General features: G+C 58.5%; 1 protein-coding gene across 2 annotated transcripts; it reads left to right on the top strand.

The window, feature by feature from the left end:
* Window positions 1-5,340: 5,340 nt before the first annotated feature.
* Window positions 5,341-17,283, top strand: MXRA7 (matrix remodeling associated 7). Of its 2 annotated transcripts, none has more exons than XM_029928940.1 (4): window positions 5,341-5,615; window positions 5,948-6,017; window positions 9,958-10,051; window positions 17,165-17,283. In XM_029928940.1, the coding sequence occupies exons 1-4, from the start codon at window positions 5,529-5,531 to the stop codon at window positions 17,277-17,279; spliced, it is 366 nt and encodes a 121-aa protein (XP_029784800.1). In that variant the 5' UTR covers window positions 5,341-5,528; the 3' UTR covers window positions 17,280-17,283. The 2 variants fall into 2 exon arrangements, with proteins under 2 accessions (XP_029784800.1, XP_029784799.1); XM_029928939.1 differs by having other exon boundaries at window positions 5,359-5,615; window positions 9,955-10,051.
* The last annotated feature ends 6 nt before the right edge of the window (window positions 17,284-17,289 follow it).

Below are 17,289 nucleotides of genomic sequence, written 5' to 3'. Positions count from 1 at the left end.
TCCCTCTGCTCCTGCCTGGCAGAGCCAGGGGTCCCCAAAAACCATTCCCAGATTAACTAGGGGTCTTGGGGTCTTATTGCAGTCACAGCCGAGTCGGCTTTGGTGGCTAGTCACAGGGTCACAGCAGAGCCCGAGTGCAGGAGCCCAGGGCAGAATCGTCCCCTCAGGCAGACAGAAAGATATGTCTCTCTCTCTCACTCTCTGGCTGCCTCTTCTCCACCCTCTGTCTCTGTCTCTGTCTCTGTCTCCCCATCCTCTGCTTCAGCATCGTGCATCAGGCCTGGATCAGCCAGGACAACCATAAAAGGTAACGTGTTGCCTGCAGGCTCGTCCCAGCTCCCAGAAGCCTCCCTACTGGGCCTCCGGGAGACCCCAGCCCTCTCTGCCTCTCCCCCCACCCATCCCTCCACCTGAGGAAAAGGCTGACTTGGACATGGGGCCGGGGACCAGTGACGTTAGGGGTCAGGTTCCGTCCAGTAGTAAAATGCTGGGACTCTTGGTCAGGGAGGCGATGGGGTTGGGTTCCCCGCCTGGGGCTGCTCTGGGGACCAGCCAGGATGACGCCAGCTGTCTGTCCCTGAGGGTGTCACTGACTCGCCATTTTCACAAAATTGATTTACTTTGGCTTGCTCGGGCTGCCGGAACAAAGCACAGCAGACCGGGCGGCTTGAGACACAGACATTTCCTTTGTCCAGGACTGTGAGGTCCAGGCGGGGGCAGGGTTGGTCTCTCCCAAAGCCTTTGTCCCCGGTTTGCAGGGGCCGCCTTCTCGCTGGTCCTCATGGGGACCTTCCGCCAGCACACGCGCCCCTGGCGTCTCCCTGTGTGTCTTCTTATGCACCGGCTCTTAGAAGGACACTAGTCCGACTGGAGTCACCCTCATGGCCTTGTTTTAACTTAATTCCTTCCTTAAAGGCCCTCTCTTCAAACATAACCATGGCCTGAGGCACTGGCTGGTGGGGCCTCTGCACATGACGGGAGGGAGGGGATTCAGCCCATAGCACCCAGGTGTCAGGTACCACTCTCAGGACCAAGGCCAGTGACAGGAAATCCACAGCGATCGGGGCCCCTGGTGGGGGGGCTCAGTCGGTTGAGCGTCTGACTTTGGCTCAGGTCATGATCTCACAGTTCATGAGTTCGAGCCCCGCATCGGGCTCTGTGCTGACAGCTCAGAGCCTGGAGCCTGCTTCGGATTCTGTGTCTCCCTCTCTCTCTGCCCCTCCCCCACTCATGCTCTGTCTGTCTGTCTCTCTCTTTCTCTCTCCTCTTCAAAATTAAATAAACATTAAAAAAAAATAGAAGAAATCCGCAGCGATGGGCTCTCGTGGGCTTGCAGTCCGAGTGCTGACCAGCTGCCGGGGTTGTGCTGCCCCAGGCGTGGTCCTGGCCGAGCTGGGGGGGGGGGAGGGGCAATCCCAAGGGTGGGACTCAGACCTCCAGACCCCCAGGGGATTGCCTCGGACCACAGGCAGCCAGGCCTCTGCTGATTCATTCCACAAACACTGAGCTGAGAGCTGGGTCCCTCAACCTCCCAGACCAGGCCTTACGTGCACTTTGAACCGCCTTCTGGAAGTTCTTACTGCCCCCTATCCTGCCCTCGCCATGCTTTCTCCCCACTTGTTAGTATTTAAGACAATTTTTTAAACATTTATTTTTGAGAGACAAAGCGTGAGCAGAGGAGGGCAGAGAAAGGAGATACAGAATCCAAAGCAGGCTCCAGGCTCTGAGCTGTCAGCCCAGAGCCCTACATGGGCCTTGAACTCATGAACTGCAAGATTGTGACCTGAGCCAAAGTCGGCCTCTTAACCAACTGAGCCACCCAGACGCCCCACTTTTCTCCTCATGTAAAAGCTGCTGGACGCTCCTCAAAGCGTAAGATCTTCCGGGTCTGGGCCCTGCCTCCTGACCCCCACGGTCCCCCGCAGTCACACCAAACTCCAGCCAGTCAGCGCCAAAGCCATGATGCCCCTTGCCCGGCGTCCCTTCTGGGGCCTGGCTGCGCCCCTCAGCGCCACCCCCCCCCATGTTGCTTTGACACACAGCATGTTCCAGAAAATATACCTGCAAAGCCACACGTGCCAAAGCAGGACTAAAGGCAGACTGCATTATAGGAAGGGACGCAGATGCAGTCCTTACTGGTGGCTCTTATTCTAGAATTTTAAAATAATTTTTTAATGTTTATTATTTTTGAGAAAGAGAGAGAGAGAGAGAGCTCACAAGTGGGGGAGGGACAGAGAGAGGGAGACAGAAACCGAAGGAGGCTCCAGGCTCTGAGTTGTCAGCACAGAGCCTGACACGGGGCTCGAACTCACAGACTTCAAGATCACAGCCTGAGCCGAAGTCAGACACTTAACTGCATCACCCAGGCACCCCACAGTTCACCAGCTTGAGGCAGAGAGCACTGGACGGAGGCTAGGGCCACCACCGTCCCGAAGGATGGCCATCTGTGTCCCAATCACACTGTTTACAAGACCCATCCATCTTATTCCTGGTATCAGCACTTCCGTTTTTCTGTTGCGTCCACGTCTGATATAAAATAAGGGCAAAGTGGAATAAACAGTGTTTTGTTTAATAATGGAATCCTTTCCATTATCGTGATGTTATGTAAAACCCCGCTCGTTGGCCCAGATAAACATGTGGGTCTGGGGCGCTTCCCCAAAGCACAGGCGGAAAATTCCAGCATCCTGCCCACCCCCCAGCTGCTGCTGGAATCTGACGCAGGCCGCCCTCTCCCCCAAGAATTCGACGCGTTCTGGGCGTGCAAAGTGGGATGTGAGCAGGCAGTGACAGGGGTCAGGACTCTGGCCGTCAGTGACAGCGCGCTGGCTGGGGCAGCCTGCGCGGAACGGGGGAAGGCGGGGGTGGAGTGGCCTTGGGGACAGCCAGAGCCAGACCCCCCCCACACATACACACTCCCAGGCTCACAGCTCTGGGACCACACGCCCCTTCTCCCCAAGCAGAGTTGGGCCACGAGTCACACCTGTGTGCTGGTGCACTGAGGGGGGGTGTGACTGCTCTGACTGGCCGTGGCCTCTGGGGCCTCGGGCTTGGAGGGGCATCTTCTGAAGCAAGGGCATTTCTGCACTGACAGAAAACAACACGTGACCAATTCAGAACTATTTTCCAGACTTCATGAAGTCTCCAATAAAAAAAAAGTATCTTATTTTATTTATTTATTTTTTAGTTTATTTTTTGAGAGAGAGAGAGAGAGAGTGAGCAGGGGAGGGGCCGAGAGAGAATCCCAAGCGGGCTCCACGCTGTTGGCACAGCGTCCAGTGGGGGGCTCGAACCCATGAACCGTGAGATCATCACCTGAGCCAAAAATCAAGAGTCAGACGCCCGACTGACTGAGCCCCCCAGACGCCCCTAGAAAGTCTATTTTAAATTGCCTCCCTGTATATAAAGCCGCAAAACCACACAGGAAATTCTATAAAACGGTATCCACCTCTACCACACACATAACACTATTTATCTTTAATTTAACTTGGGGATACAAGGGTACCTCCAAAGTCTTAGAGTAGTTTTAATAACGTAAGAAGTGTAAATGCTACAAAGCTATGATACTTATTAGTTGAATATTTACTTATTTAAATTCCTTTTATACTTAATTCCCTGACATTTGAAGGCTAAGCTTTTCATTTTAACTCTTTGTGCATACGGGAGTCTGCATGGACAGGAGGTGGAGGAGTCCTCTCCCACAGACCCACGGACACCTTGGTGAGCTGGTCCAACCCCCTTAATACCACGTCCAGGCTGTCAAGGGGCGCCTGGGGGGCTCAGTGGGTTGAGCGTCCGAGCTCGGCTCAGGTCATGATCTCATGTTCCTGAGTTGGAGCCCTGCGTCGGGCTCTGTGCCGACGGCTCAGAGCCTGGAGCCTGTCTTCAGATTCTGTGTCTCCCTCTCTCTCTGCCCCTTCCTTCTTGCGTGCTCTCTCTTTCTCAAAAATAAACATTTTTAAAAATCACAAATTTCACAGTTCAGAGACCCATGTATAGCATTTTAAAAAGATACTAAGAAAATCCATGCATATTAGAAAATCCAAATTATACAGAAAATATGTAAGATAAAAAGAAAAGGTTGCCTTCCACCCCTCTCCCCAAACGTAGCCACTAACAGTGGCGTGCGTGTCCTTCCAGAAAACCTTTCCTCAGTGGTTATGAGCATGTACGTGCATTCCCATTTTTATATCTACACCCAGGAGACGGCCCCTCCCACCCTGCGCTGCTGCTTGCTTTTTCCTGGTGGGAATTTCTCCTGATGAATTTTTCATAGCGTGTATGGCTACCTCCTTTCTAATTTTTTTTTAATGTTTATTTATTTTTTGAGAGAGAGAGACAGCATGAGCAGGGGAGGGGCAGGGAGAGGGAGACACAGGATCTGAAGCAGCTCCAGGCTCTGAGCTGTCAGCACAGAACCCGACACGGGGCTCGAACCCACGAACCGTGAGAGCATGACCTGAGCCGAAGCCGGACGCCCAACTGACTGAGCCGCCCAGGCACCCCCAGCTGCCTCCTTTTTAATGCACAGGTTGCACGGTGTGTGTGTGTGTGCTGTTAATGTTTCGGTGAATCTGTTAACCAAATACATTTAACTCTAAGGATGAACATTCAGTGGCTTCCCAGTTTGGCTTGTTTTCTGTGGCACAAAATTAGAGTCATTGTAGAAAAAACCAGACAGATGGTTTTCCAGTGCAGAGCAGATCCCAGGCAGTGGGTGTGCTGGGCCACAGGGGTGTCTCCGTCCCCTGCCTCCCCCGAAGGGGCCCGGCCCGCCCGCCCCACCCCCGCACCACCACAGCCACAAAGATGCTTTGCGGCACGAAATTCTCCAAGCGTCCGGATGCCGAGGCGCCACTGACTGACCTGCGCTCAGGACCACACCGCTCACGTTTGGGGCTGAGCTTGATGGGAACAGAATGCGCAGTCTTGCTCCCGTCTCCTGGCTCCTCCCGGCTGCCTTTTGCGAGAGAGGGAGAAAGTCAAGGCCCTTCGGGGCGCTTGATGACCCGAGGTTGGACTTGCTCACACTTGCCGCCCAGCTCCGCCCGCTCCGCTCTGTCAGGGACAGGGCCCCTCCGCTCAGCGGCTCCTCCCCCTGTGGCTGCACCCCCGGGACCCAGAGGCCTGAGTGTGCTGCCTTCCCTGCCCGGGGAGCTCACTCCCGGGTGTGCCTCCCCCTCGTGAGCCAGGGGTGTCTCCGGGTCCGCTGGCCGGCCATCCGTCATAGCTCCCTGGGCCGCCTGTCCCCGCCGCGCCCTTCAGTCCCGGTACCCCCAGCATTCCTGCAGCTTGAAGTCACTCCTTCCTCCCAAGAAGGCCATCTCGGGACGCTCCCTCCAGCCATCTGTTTATTGAGTCCGTTCGTGGGAGTGTGCCGGGCCTGAGGGAGGTGGTGCTCCCATGTGGGGGATTTGGACACCAAAACGGGAGAAACGAGGTTCCAGGAGGCAGAGCCCCTGCACGCACCTTCTCTGTGAGGCCCGCCAGCTTTCCTCTTGTGTCTTTAGTTCTACCCGCCAGAGCGCAGGATGGGAGTCCACAGTCCCCTTACCAAACTGGCATCCAAAGGCTTTGGCAAGCACCCCCGGGAAGGGGAAAGAGACCGAGGAGCAAAGGTCAAAAGCAGAGCTCCTTGGCCCACAGGCCCCCCCCCCTTATCAAATAGCGTTAGCATGGAGATCGTATGGATTCCACCTGCTGGTGAACCGTGGCCCCCACCGGGGTCCTCCCGACCACGCCCAACAGACCCGTGCTGTGGGGGCTCAGGCTGGCCCTCGGCCGCCCCTTCCTCTTGATGCTCTGCCCCTGCTGCCCCACCTCCCCAAGGCGGTCACTCACCTGCAGTGCCCCCACTGCTGTGGTGCATCTCTCCTGCCAGGCGGCCAAGGTCACGTCGCTTTCACCCAGGGCTCAGGCACCGGGCACTGACTCTGTCCTTGCCTTGCAGGAGGAGGAGGAGGAGCAGGAGCAGGAGGACCAGGAGGACCCACCCCGAGCAGAGCCCGAGGAGGAAGATGGTGAGTGGGACCCAGCCTCCAGGGTGCACCCCTCCCCCACCCGGGCCTGTCCTCACTTTCCAGTCTCTACACCACGAGTTGCCTCCCATGGGCCTGTCTCACCGGTACGCTGAGCACCTGACCTCCTGTCTCCTGCGGTGCCTCCTAGCCCCCCTCCCGCCACCTGCTTGTGCCTTTCAGTGTCTCCCCAAATATCTCTGACCTATTTTACGGAGACAAAAGCCACTTACAGGGCTCCGGCCTTGAATTCTGCTGAATGAAAGCCCCAGGGGAGGAGCTGACCTCCCTGCCATCCTGGAGGAGCGAGCAGGAGTGAGCGGGAGCCTTAAGGACTCTGGCCAGCTCGCACTTGACCCAGTGGAAGGCAGTGGGCTTGCCCTGGGCACCCACGGGGCCCAGTGCCCTGGACAGACAGAGACAGAACCAAATAGGTGTGGGTTTCCGGTGCATCAGTCGTGTTTTACTTCTTTTTTTTTTAAATTTTTTTAATGTTTTATTTATTTTTGAGACAGAGAGAGACAGAGCATGAGCGGGGGAGGGGCAGAGAGAGAGAGGGATACACAGAATCTGAAGCAGGCTCCAAGCTCCGAGCTATCAGCACAGAGCCCGATGCGGGGCTCGAACCCACGAACATGAGATCATGACCTGAGCCGAAGTCGGAGGCTTAGCCAACTGAGCCACCCAGGCGCCCCTTATTTCTTAAAAACAAAAAAAAAAAAACAGGGGGGGTCTGCGTGGCTCGGTCCATCGGTCGAGCGTCCGACTCAATTTCAGCTCAGGTCATGATCTCACAGTTTGTGAGTTCGAGACCTGAGTCAGCCTGTGAGGGGCTGGTGAGGAGCCTGCTTGGGATTCTCTCTCAATCTCTCTCTTTCTCTCTCTTTCTCCCTGCCTCTCCCGGCCCCCTCAAAATAAATAAATAAACTTAAAAAAAAAAAAACAACGCCAAAAAAACCCACACCAAAGCCAGGAAATGCCAACACGTCCACATCTGTTAAGTCTGTACGACAAGGTCATGGAGGACGTGCTTTGCGTTGGCTCAAGGATTTCACGACCCGTCAAAAGGCAGAACTGAGGCTGAGACTTTGGGCCGGCTGCTGGCAGGGGCAGTGGAAAGAGCGGGCTGCAGGAATGCAGTGACCACGGCGGGCTCGGGCGTGTGGGCCTGCGGCTGGCCGCGCTGGGGGCCCCACGGCTGTAGCTGCTGTCGGTGCCGCCCCGAGGGAGGGGGGCGGGGGACGGGCAGGCAGCTGCGGAGCCGGGTGGGCGGACCCTGCTGTCCCTGCCACTGCTGGTTCTCCTCCATTGTCTGCGGGTTAGAGACGCACGGAATCCGTGGCCGTGGGCTCTGTCCCTGCCTCGTGGCCCCAGGTAGCTGCAGGGATCCTGGAGGTGGGGGTCCCATTAGTGACTTGGGGACACAGAAAGGGGCAGGAGCCGAGGCCACTGGAGGCCCCTTGACCAGGACACGGGGAGCCTCACGAGCCCCACCCCCAGCCGCGTGCCTCATCACTGGGCCCTCCCTCCTTATCTGACTGCTGCCCCCAACATCCCCCATCCTCCCGCCAGCCACCAGCGCTGACAAGGCAGGGGAGGGGAGGGGAGGTTTATGGCCCCAGCTGTCAGAGGAAAGAAGAGTGGGCCCCCAGCCCCTTGGCTTAGCTCCCGGGCTAATGGATTAGTGTCGCTAAGATGCCCTTCCTGGTGATCACAGAAGGCTGCAGGGACACGTCCTCTTCCCGGGAGGAACCTCCGGGTCCGGCGGGACTAGACACGGCCACGGATCCCTCTGTGCGCCCAGTGTGATGTGATTCTCGGCTTCGTTCCTTCTCCCCGCCTCGGAAAACAGAACACTAATCAGTCCTGCCCCGTAAATTGAAACCTTGAGTTAGTACTCAGCTGGCAGAATTAAAACTGTTATTTTTCTAAAACATAGAAACACCATGACCTTGATGTGGAGGGTAATTGGTTTTCTTCGCTGCCTCTCTCGGAGGTCCGGAAGCGAGCCTTGTCGGTGCGCTGGCTGTGAGCTCATTCCGAGACCGCAGCTCTGTGTGATTCCGCCCGGATGGCAGGCTTTTCGGGGCCTTCCTGGCGACCGGGGACCCAGGCCCCTCACATGGGGGGCTCTGAATTACTCAGCAAAGTGCCCAGGTCCTCAGATGCAAGGGGGCCATGCCTGGCGTTGCCAGGACCCCGGATCCTGCAGGCCCACAAGGACCCAGCCCTAGGCTTGTCAGCCTGAGCTCTGTTCCAGGAGAGCCGGCCAGTGGGGGCAGGGGTCTCCGGTGGGGGCCAGGGGGCCGGGAAGGGATTCCCCTGTCTCTGCGGAAGCCCCCTCTCACCCGGAGGAAGAACCAAGCCCCCCTTCCCGCCCATGAGGCCTGGCACCTCTTGGCCACCCAGTGCCCCTGGCCTCCCTGCTTTCCTGGATCTGTCTGCCAGACACCAGAGCGCTTGCTCCCTCTCAACTCTCGTCCGTAAAACCCTCCCGATGCCACCCCCACCCCCTCCCCCAGTGAAGCCTCCAAGCAGCCCCCTCTCTGCCTCCCACACCCCTGTTCTTTCTCCGGCTTTTGGAGAGAACAAACACGGCCCCCACCACATAACATCTGGGTTCTGAGTTTGCATCCAGAACCTCTTTCCTTCAGCCCCGAGAGAACGTGACCGGAGGGGCCGAGACCTCTTCCCCCTCCCTGAGCCCACATCAGCCTGTCTGATCAAGCGGGACAGCGCCCGCTGGGGGTCAGGGGGCCTGGCGACAGGATGTGGAGGTGGAGGTGCCTGACGCTGCAGTGACACGGGGGCAAACCCTCCCGAACAGCACCGAAAAGGACTACGTCTGTGTGCGGGCGTGATTTGCTGGCCTCTGCATTTCCCTTCCTCCATTTTTTTTCCGCCCTAATGGAAATTAGACAAAACAAGCCATTCAGTCTGTCCCCGGGGCAGCCGGAGGCATCTGCTGGGCTGAAGGACCACTTACAGGCATGGATTCCCAGGGGCGCCCTCTACCCCCACAGAGGCTGAGCCCAGGGCTCCCCTCTGAAGTTCTTTTCCCGTCTGCCCAGGCAGCCCCTGCCCAACGGCTGCCCTCGCTCCTTCGCACATCCCTGCTCTGCTCTGTCCAGGCGTCTGGCGTGCCCTGTCTTCGGGGCAGGAGACTGTTTGTTCTAAGGCAGCTAAGGAGTCAGCTCTTGGGGACAGGCGAGTCCCGGGACACCTAGTCAGTTCTCCATGCTGGTTTGGATGCCCAAATCCAACATGGCGTGAAAGGTGCCACATCACTCCCGGGACCTACTGTGAGCTAGAGGCGTGGTTTCAGATTTCTGGTAGCTGGTGGGCATTCCCCCAAGGCCCAGAGCCTGGAGGACCTGGACGGAAAGGCTGGGGTCCCTGTGCCGCCCTCCGGGCCTGGGACCCAAGGAGAGGCGGGGGAGCCCAGCACCTTGGCCCAGCCTACTGGGTCTGACGTAATTCGCACAGCAGTAATGGGGTGGGGAGGGGCTTCAAAGGCGAGGGTACACCATCCTTGAGTCCTTGAGGGGCAGCCAGACAGCTCTGTGGGCCGCTCAACCCCGCCTTCCAAGGGGGAGGGTCCAGCATTTGGTGGATGGAGCCATAGGGGACTGATTTCCCTCCAGCTGCCTCATTGGTGTCTCCGTATCCCCATCTCGAGTTCCCTCATTCCTGTCTCCGTATCCCCATGAGTTCCCGAAAGATCTCCTAAGTCCCTGTGGGATGTCCCAGAAAGAGTGTGGGAGGGAACCAGTAAAGAAGAAATGTCGAAAGTGCCCTCTCTGAGGCCTGGGCAGCATGGGCGTGGGCACTGGGGTGGACCTTGTGGGGGAAAGGGGACTGAGATTTCGGGAGAGGCACCCTGCCCGCCCCCCAGGCCCCCGGGCCGGCTCTGACCCCCTTCCCCGTCTCCTCTCTGCAGCAGGAGAGGTCTTCTCCTTTAAATACAGCCCCGGGAAGCTGCGGGGAAACCAGTACAAGAAGATGATGACCAAAGAGGAGCTGGAGGAGGAACAGAGGTAGGCCGCGCACCTTCCTCCCGGACGCCATTGCTCCCACGAGCCCCGACTGCCCGGACCCTGCCCTGGGGGGCCAGGAGAGGGGGCGCGCCTCGGCAAGCCGCCTGCCCCCTCCCCGTTCTGTTTTTGTTTTAAGGGTTCTTTCCTGTCTGTCTGTCCTGGCTCTACTCAGCCAGGCTCGGTCTCCCCCAGAGACAGTCCCCTGGGGCGCTCCGCAGGAGCAGCTGAGCCCCTCCCCTGCCCCCTCGCCCCGCCCCCCTCGCCCCGCTGCAGAGGGAAAGAGCGAGATGCCAGGGAAGAGCCTGGAGCAGACAGAGTTCATGACAGAACAGATCTGTCACTTCAGGACAGAGCTCGATTCTTCCTGCTCATCCGTTTGGCCGCTCCCTCCGGCCCCTCCTCGCCCAGCGGCCGCGGCCTTCTGCGTCTGCTCTGCTTCGCGGAACCCCGTGGCAAGCGCAGCTGCGTAGCGCCTCAGTTTTAGAGTCAGGGGCCCCCCACCCCCGACGGACACCCCCTGCACACCCGTGGGCTTCCCTCCGCGTGTCTTCTGTGCTCCGTCCCACCAACGTGCCAAGGAACACTCTGGAAACTGCAGGACAGCTGGGGAAGAGAGAACCGGGGCTGTGACCCCGAGCCCAAGGGGCTCCTGCACGGCCCCCTGGAGCCTGGCGTGCTTTGGTTCAGGCAGGAGTCTAGACAGAAGCCCAGGCTGCAGCCACCGCCTGTTAGCACAGCTGGGGTTCGGGGGCCCAGGGGACAGGAGGGTTTTGTTTTCCAAACTGCACAACTCAAGCGCCCTTTCATCGCCACTGGCCAGGCCACTCAGGGTCCCTCCAACATAGGGAGGCGCTCTACCCATTTCCCTTCCTGTAGCTGTTCCCGGTTCTTCTAAACCCCGCCTGGAATGTTCTTCCCTGTGGGGCGGAGGGTGGCAGTGTCAGCCGGCCCAGCGGTGAGGAGGACCCAGAGCAGGGGGGCGTGGCCTCCAGGGGAGCCCCCCCCCCCCACTTCTCAGTGCTGGTGACACTGCCTCTGGGTGTGACCTGGTTTGCTGCCTTTATATTTCAGGATTGAGCTGACCTCTGACCTCACTTCCCTGTAGCACGTTCCCTAGGTCCTGAGCCACACACAATCTTGCAAATCCTTTTGGTAAGGAGACTGACTTCTTAGACCACTGGAGCTTCCCTTCTCCTGTCTGTTTGTCCCCAACATGACTGGCGTGGTCTAACCCTCCCCCACCTCCGCTGCCTTCATAACCAATTAATTCATTCTGCTCACCAAGCACCAAGCCGCCTCATTCTTCCCCATCACGGGGTCGGGGGAGGGGGTGGTGGAGGAGAGGGTCGCTGGATGACCAGGTGCCTCCTGCCCCCTGGGCTGCAGGGTTCTGGGAGCCCAGTGACCACGAGTTCCCCGTGGGCCTCCTGGACCAGCTGGCGGGGAGCTAGCGCCCCCTTGTGAGGCTGCGGAGGAATTGTCATCTCCCTGGGGACCGTGGAGGCTGGTGTCACCTGCCACTTTGCTCCCATCCGAAGAAGGTGACGCAACTTATAAAACCTCATGTGGCAAAAACCCTGTGCTCCCAAGTTGTGGGGCAGGCAGGACTTTCTGCTCAGGGGAAGGGGTGGCCAACTCCAGCCCTGGTCACTATGCTCAGTGTGATCAGAACATGGTCACTCTGGTTCTCCTGGGGTCCGTGGCGGCTTCCGCACTGCTGTGGCCGGGCTGAGTAGGCCCACAGAGCCCCAAAGAGTCAGTATTGGGCCCTTTACAGGGACATTTTGCAGCCCTGGGACTAAGGATAGGGAGGGCTGGCTGCACCCGGGGGCCCTCGCGGGTCCCTGGGGAAGGAGCTGTGGCCAGGACCCGCCTGGTCAGAGGCTCCCTGCAGACGTGAGTAGCCACTGGGACAGGAAGGCCAGTTAGGGGATGGATGCCAGGCCCTGGGCCAGGAGTCAGACGGCCACTGTCACTGGGCTCCGAGCTGGGGCCTCGGCAGTAGGGAAGGAGAGTCCCTCCTCTGTCATGTTTAGACAGGAGGGTCTTTTGTTACAGTCTTTGGGGGCTGGTCGTATGCCAGTCCACACTTGGCTCTTCTGGGGGGTGGAGGCCGTGCCCCAGTGTTGCTCTGGGGGTGGAGGAGGAGATCTCTCCTCATCTGCAGACTGTGGTCATGACCGCTGCGCCCCGAGTTGAGAAGGAGGGAGCTAAACACAGTCCTCGAAGGGTGGAGCTGGAGTTCATGTTCATTTTCATCACCGCCCTTCCCCAGCATGCTCCCCGCAGCTGTTGGACGCGTCTGTCTGTGCCTGCTCCCTCCTGTCCCTGCACGCGGCCACCGTACATGGCACCGCATGGGGCCCCTCGATGCGCACCCCTCTCGCGGCTGCTTCTCTTCCTTGCATGGTGATGCTTGGGGTCGCAGAGGCTGGCGACTTTGGCTTTGTCTTTTCAACCTCAGCACGGTGGTTCCCGTGTGGCCCGGGAGCGAGTCGACAGGTGCAAGATAGGCCAGGTCCCAGCTGAGTCTAGAACAGGCCCTGGGGCCCCAGTCTGAAAAAGAACAGGCATATCCCTGTCAGACCACCAAGACCGCAGGCCAGCAAAGAGTCTGCTCTCTTCTTTGCCTGTCACCTTCTTTCTGACCAAACCCCGCCTGTTTCGAATTCCTTTCTGAGAACACCTGGCACCCGAGTTGCAAGCTAGTTAACAAGTAAATGCTGTAAGTCCCTGATGTTAACTGTATCAACGCAGCCAGCAGAGCAGTGTCCAGAACCCAAATCTGTCGTGGTCACATGATCCAGGACCCCGCCCCCCCCCCCCCCCCCCCCCCCCCCCCCCCCCCCCCCCCCCCCCCCCCCCCCCCCCCCCCCCCCCGCCGGGGTATACTTATCAGGACACAGCATTTGGAAGCAGGACTCAAATCAGACCCCAGATGGTGCCGCCGTGTGTTTAAATGGACATTCCCATCCTTAGAATCGCCCGCAGGTCAGGTTCCTTCTGCCCAAGGGGTCGGAAATGGTAAGGTTTGCAAATCCGGAGACAGCTGCTGCCTAAGAACGGCCCTGCTTCTCACTGGCTGCACCCCCCTCTCCAAGGTGTCCTTGGCAGTGCCGTGCCGGCTGGGGGACTGTGCATTCCCACCGAATCTCCTCTGGGAGGCGCCACATCCAGCCTCAGGGTGGGATCCCGCTGGGAGGGTGGGTGCTGGCTGCTGACTCTTCCTCCCCGGCTCCCAGAGCTAGCGAAGCTGGAGGCTTGGCAGGAAAAAACGCCCCCGGCCACACCTGTCCTTGTCTGCCATCCGTCCTTCCCACCTTCCCATCCAGAGGAAAATGTAGACCAGGCGGGTTCTGATAGATGGGAGCCTGGGACCCCAGTGCCCACTCCATTCGGAAGGTCCTCAAGAATGTCCAGACCTTTCTGGGCGTGGACATGACTCTGGTGGAAGGTGTTTTGTTCAGCATAACAGGGGAGGGCGAGAGGGGGTGGAGGAACTCAGGCTGTGGGAGACTGGGGTGTCCACGAAGGATTTGCCCATGGGAAGGTCTAGAAACATGAGTGACGCTGACGCTAACCTCCAGAAGGGGGCGCCAGAGGAACCAAACCATCTCCTATTTCCTCCGCGAGCCTGTGTGCTTCCGGGTGTGGTTTAGACAGGGTGGGCACACATCCTAGGGCGCCAGTGTCCCCAGCGGGGGCAAGACCCAGCCAAGCGGGGATAGGAAGAGCGTGACGGGAGGGCCCCAGTGAAGCACCTAGCCAAAGGCCAGGAGCACCCAGTATCTGTCCTGGCGTCTGCTCTGCCCAACGGCCTAGATGCGGGGTCCCTTCTGCCTGACTACACACCTCATGGACGCAGGGGGGGGTCGGCCCATGCCGCCGCGCCACACTCTGGGAAACAGATGGTCCTGCCGCAGAGGGTGAGAAGCCAACTCACCCCGTGTCTGAGAAACCAGCGTCCAGCCTGGCTTCTGCAATTCCAAACGTCCTCCCCCTCCTCCCCCCTTCCCTCCCCACACCACCCCCCTCCACCATGATGCTCGCAAGATGGAAAGAGTAAAACAAATGATCTTCTCTCCCTATTTCTCTTTACAGAACCGAAGAATAATGAAGTTATCCTTAGCCTCCTGCTAAAGGCTTTTCCTTTTGACATCTTAAAAGCTTGAGAGATAGAATGGAAATCCCCAGTGGAGCCCCGCAGGCTCCCGGGTGCCTCTTGCCTTCATAAACCCGCTGGGACCTAGAGCCTCTGTCAGGACCTGTCCCCTCGCCGGGGGTGTGGGGTTGGGGGTTGGTGCGCCTTGGCCCCCCGGGGGCAGATGTGCTCCTCCCTGTCGGTGTGGATCGCTTTGTTGGGGACTTTGATCTCTGGTGTCACTGAACCCAGCTCTCCGCACACCCTTCGCACCCGTGACCTCCCCAGTGGCAGCCGCCTTGTCATTTTAAACCCACGTCGCTTCACTGCAGCCCCCGCTGCCTTTTCCTCCACTGACACCAAACCAGGCAAATGAGGGCGAGAAGCCGGTGCTCACTAGCTCAGGGGTGGTCGATGGTGAGGTCTTCCGCTCCCTGGGGACCCACCTCCCCCTTTCCGGGCGTGGTCGTTGGGGGTGAGGGACGCCGTGGTGGCGGCCGGGCAGCAGGGACCCAGCCCCAGGTGCACATCGATTTGCGTTGCCCCTAGTCTTCGTCTGGAGGCGGCTTGAATCCAGCCCTCTGGTTGCTAAGAAGCCTTTCACTGACGCTCTCATTAAGCTCGGCCCGATGTCCACCTTCGCTTTGGCAAAAGCAATAATAATAGTCTGCTTTAAATAGAGTTCTTGACTCTGCCTTTTCCTAGAAGGTTTCATAGATGAGTTAGATTTCAGGAGATAACGTGAGCAGTCCCCGATTCGTTTCTCGGAATTTTATATTGGACAATATTTATACTCTACCAGACTAGTCTGCAGTTTTTAGATGTGTCGGTGACAACATTTTTTTAAGCAGTAAGTTTTTTAGAAAAAACGTGTTCCATCTGATGGAAAGCCAGGATGTCAACCCCTAGGGCATGCCGCGTTCCCAGGGACCCTCTCCCCTCTGAGCCTCAACCCTCAGGTTTAGGGATGGAGCGCGGGCCAGAACACCAGCCACATGGAGCCCTGATGGCTCGTTAGCACCCGGGTTCCCACACAGCAATACGACCGACCGCCTTGTCCCGCCTGGGGTCTTACTGACGCCTCCCTCCAGGTCAGTCACCTCGCTGGTGAGTTTTCCGGAATCTTTCTGAATGTGGCTTGTGGTCCCCAAGCCTCCGGTGCTCCTAATGGCTTGGATCTGTGTATTCAGCCTCTGTTCAGCCCAATAAACTCTGAGTAGATGATCTCGGTTACTGTGTGTTTTTTCAGTTTTGCTTTGTTTTTAAGAAATCATGCCCTTTGAACCCGTTAGAATTGAGCGCCCTCTCTCGAGCTGATGCCGGCGACTCTCTAGCAAGAGTACAACTCATATGAAAAATGCCCAAGTCATCGAAAATACCCAAGAACCTGTGTTCACTCGGGGCGGGAGGGGACTGTGATTCCCCCAAGGAGCTCAACACACACCCTTGCACTTCCCAGTGCTTTCCTTGGACTGTAAGGTACAGATCACGTGTGGCAGCCTCCTCCTCCTCCAGACGGGAAAATGGACCGTAGAAATCACGTTCCCAGGGTGACGGAAGAGAGGCTGGGATGTGGGACTGAATTAGTTCAGCTTCTAGATGTCGCTCTAGCCAGAAAACCAACTGCTGGATGGAAGGGCGGGGGAGGCACCGGCGAAGGAGTCTGGGGGGACAGGAGAGCAGAGAGTAGGACCCTGCCCCGCGCCAGGCAGCGCTATGGGTGCTGGGTGGCCAGAGGCTGTGCCCGAGCCTTGCTGTGCAATGTCTGCAGCGGAGCTGGCTGCAGGCAGGGCAGGTGCGCAGGGCGAGGTGCTCGGAGAGACCTCAGAAGCCGGCCTCGCTGACGGCGCCTGGAGCAGAAACAAGAGGCCCCGAACCCTCTGCGGTTTCGCCCCATCCTTCCACAGCGTTTGCGCTCCGAGGAGCCACCTTGTGCTGGTCAGATGGAGTGGCTGAGCCTCTTAAAGATAACAGCCCTGGGGTGCCTGGGGGGCTCGGTCGGTTAAGCGTCGGCTTCAGCTCAGGTCATGATCTCACGGTTCGTGGGTTCGAGCCCCGCGTCGGGTTCTGTGCTGACAGCTCAGAGCCTGGAGACTGTCTTCAGATTCTGTGTCTCCTTCTCTCTCTGACCCTCCCCTGCTCAAGCTGTCTGTCTCTGTCTCTCAAAAATAAATACAAAACATTAAAAAAAAAAGATAACAGCCCTTCAGGGGCGCCTGCGTGGCTCAGTTGGCTGGGCTTCCGCCTCCTAAGTTCTGTTCAGGTCATGATCTCATGGTTTGGGAGTTCGAGCCCCACGTCAGGCTCCATGCTGACTGTGTAGAGCCTGCTTGGGATTCTCTCTCTCCCTCTCTCGTTGCTCCTCCCCTGCTCATTCTCTCTCTCTCTCAAAATAAATAGATAAGAACTTAAAAGATCAGAGCCCTTTACTCGAGGCTGCCCAGCCTAGTGCAGGCCGGTTCCGGGCCCCCGAAGGCCATAAGGTATATGTGCAAAGTAGGAAGAGGTACCCCTTCCTCCGGGCAGCCAGACCCCATGCCCAGCCTGCCCCTGGCCAAGCCCCCAGTGCACCCCTGCTTCCCGGCCGGCCATGGTTTCTGTCCCCATCCCTCCAAACTGAGGCTGCCGCTAGCGTGGGTCCTCATGGGTTCTCCGGCCACGGGGTGGGAACAGGCCCTCTCCCCGTGAGATCGATGCTCAAAAGGGGAAATAGAGGCACAGGAACCCCCAGGGTCACCTGGGTCCCTAGACCTGCAGGGAAACCCAAGACTTAGAACCTCGAGCTGAGGCCGTTGGGTCCACCCAGCTTGCGTGTCCTGAGTGGGTTTCGCTTCAGGTTAACTTTCTTGCCATCCCGGAAAGCAGACGCGGCGCCGGCCGAGAGCAGCGCCCCAGCCCCGGACGCACCGGGGGGCCCCCCTGCGCTGGGCCTGGAGCACCTTCTTCCCTCTGTCCCCTCTCTGTCCCCACAGAGTGCAGAAGGAGCAGCTGGAGGCCATCTTCAAGCTCATGAAGGACAACAAGGAGACATTTGGGGAGATGACAGACGGCGACGTGCAGGAGCAGCTCCGGCTCTACGACATGTAGCCCCTCCGCC

The sequence above is a fragment of the Suricata suricatta genome, chromosome 17, assembly GCF_006229205.1.
Source record: "Suricata suricatta isolate VVHF042 chromosome 17, meerkat_22Aug2017_6uvM2_HiC, whole genome shotgun sequence".
Lineage (NCBI taxonomy): Eukaryota > Metazoa > Chordata > Mammalia > Carnivora > Herpestidae > Suricata > Suricata suricatta.
This window is presented reverse-complemented; position numbering and strand designations above follow the sequence as displayed.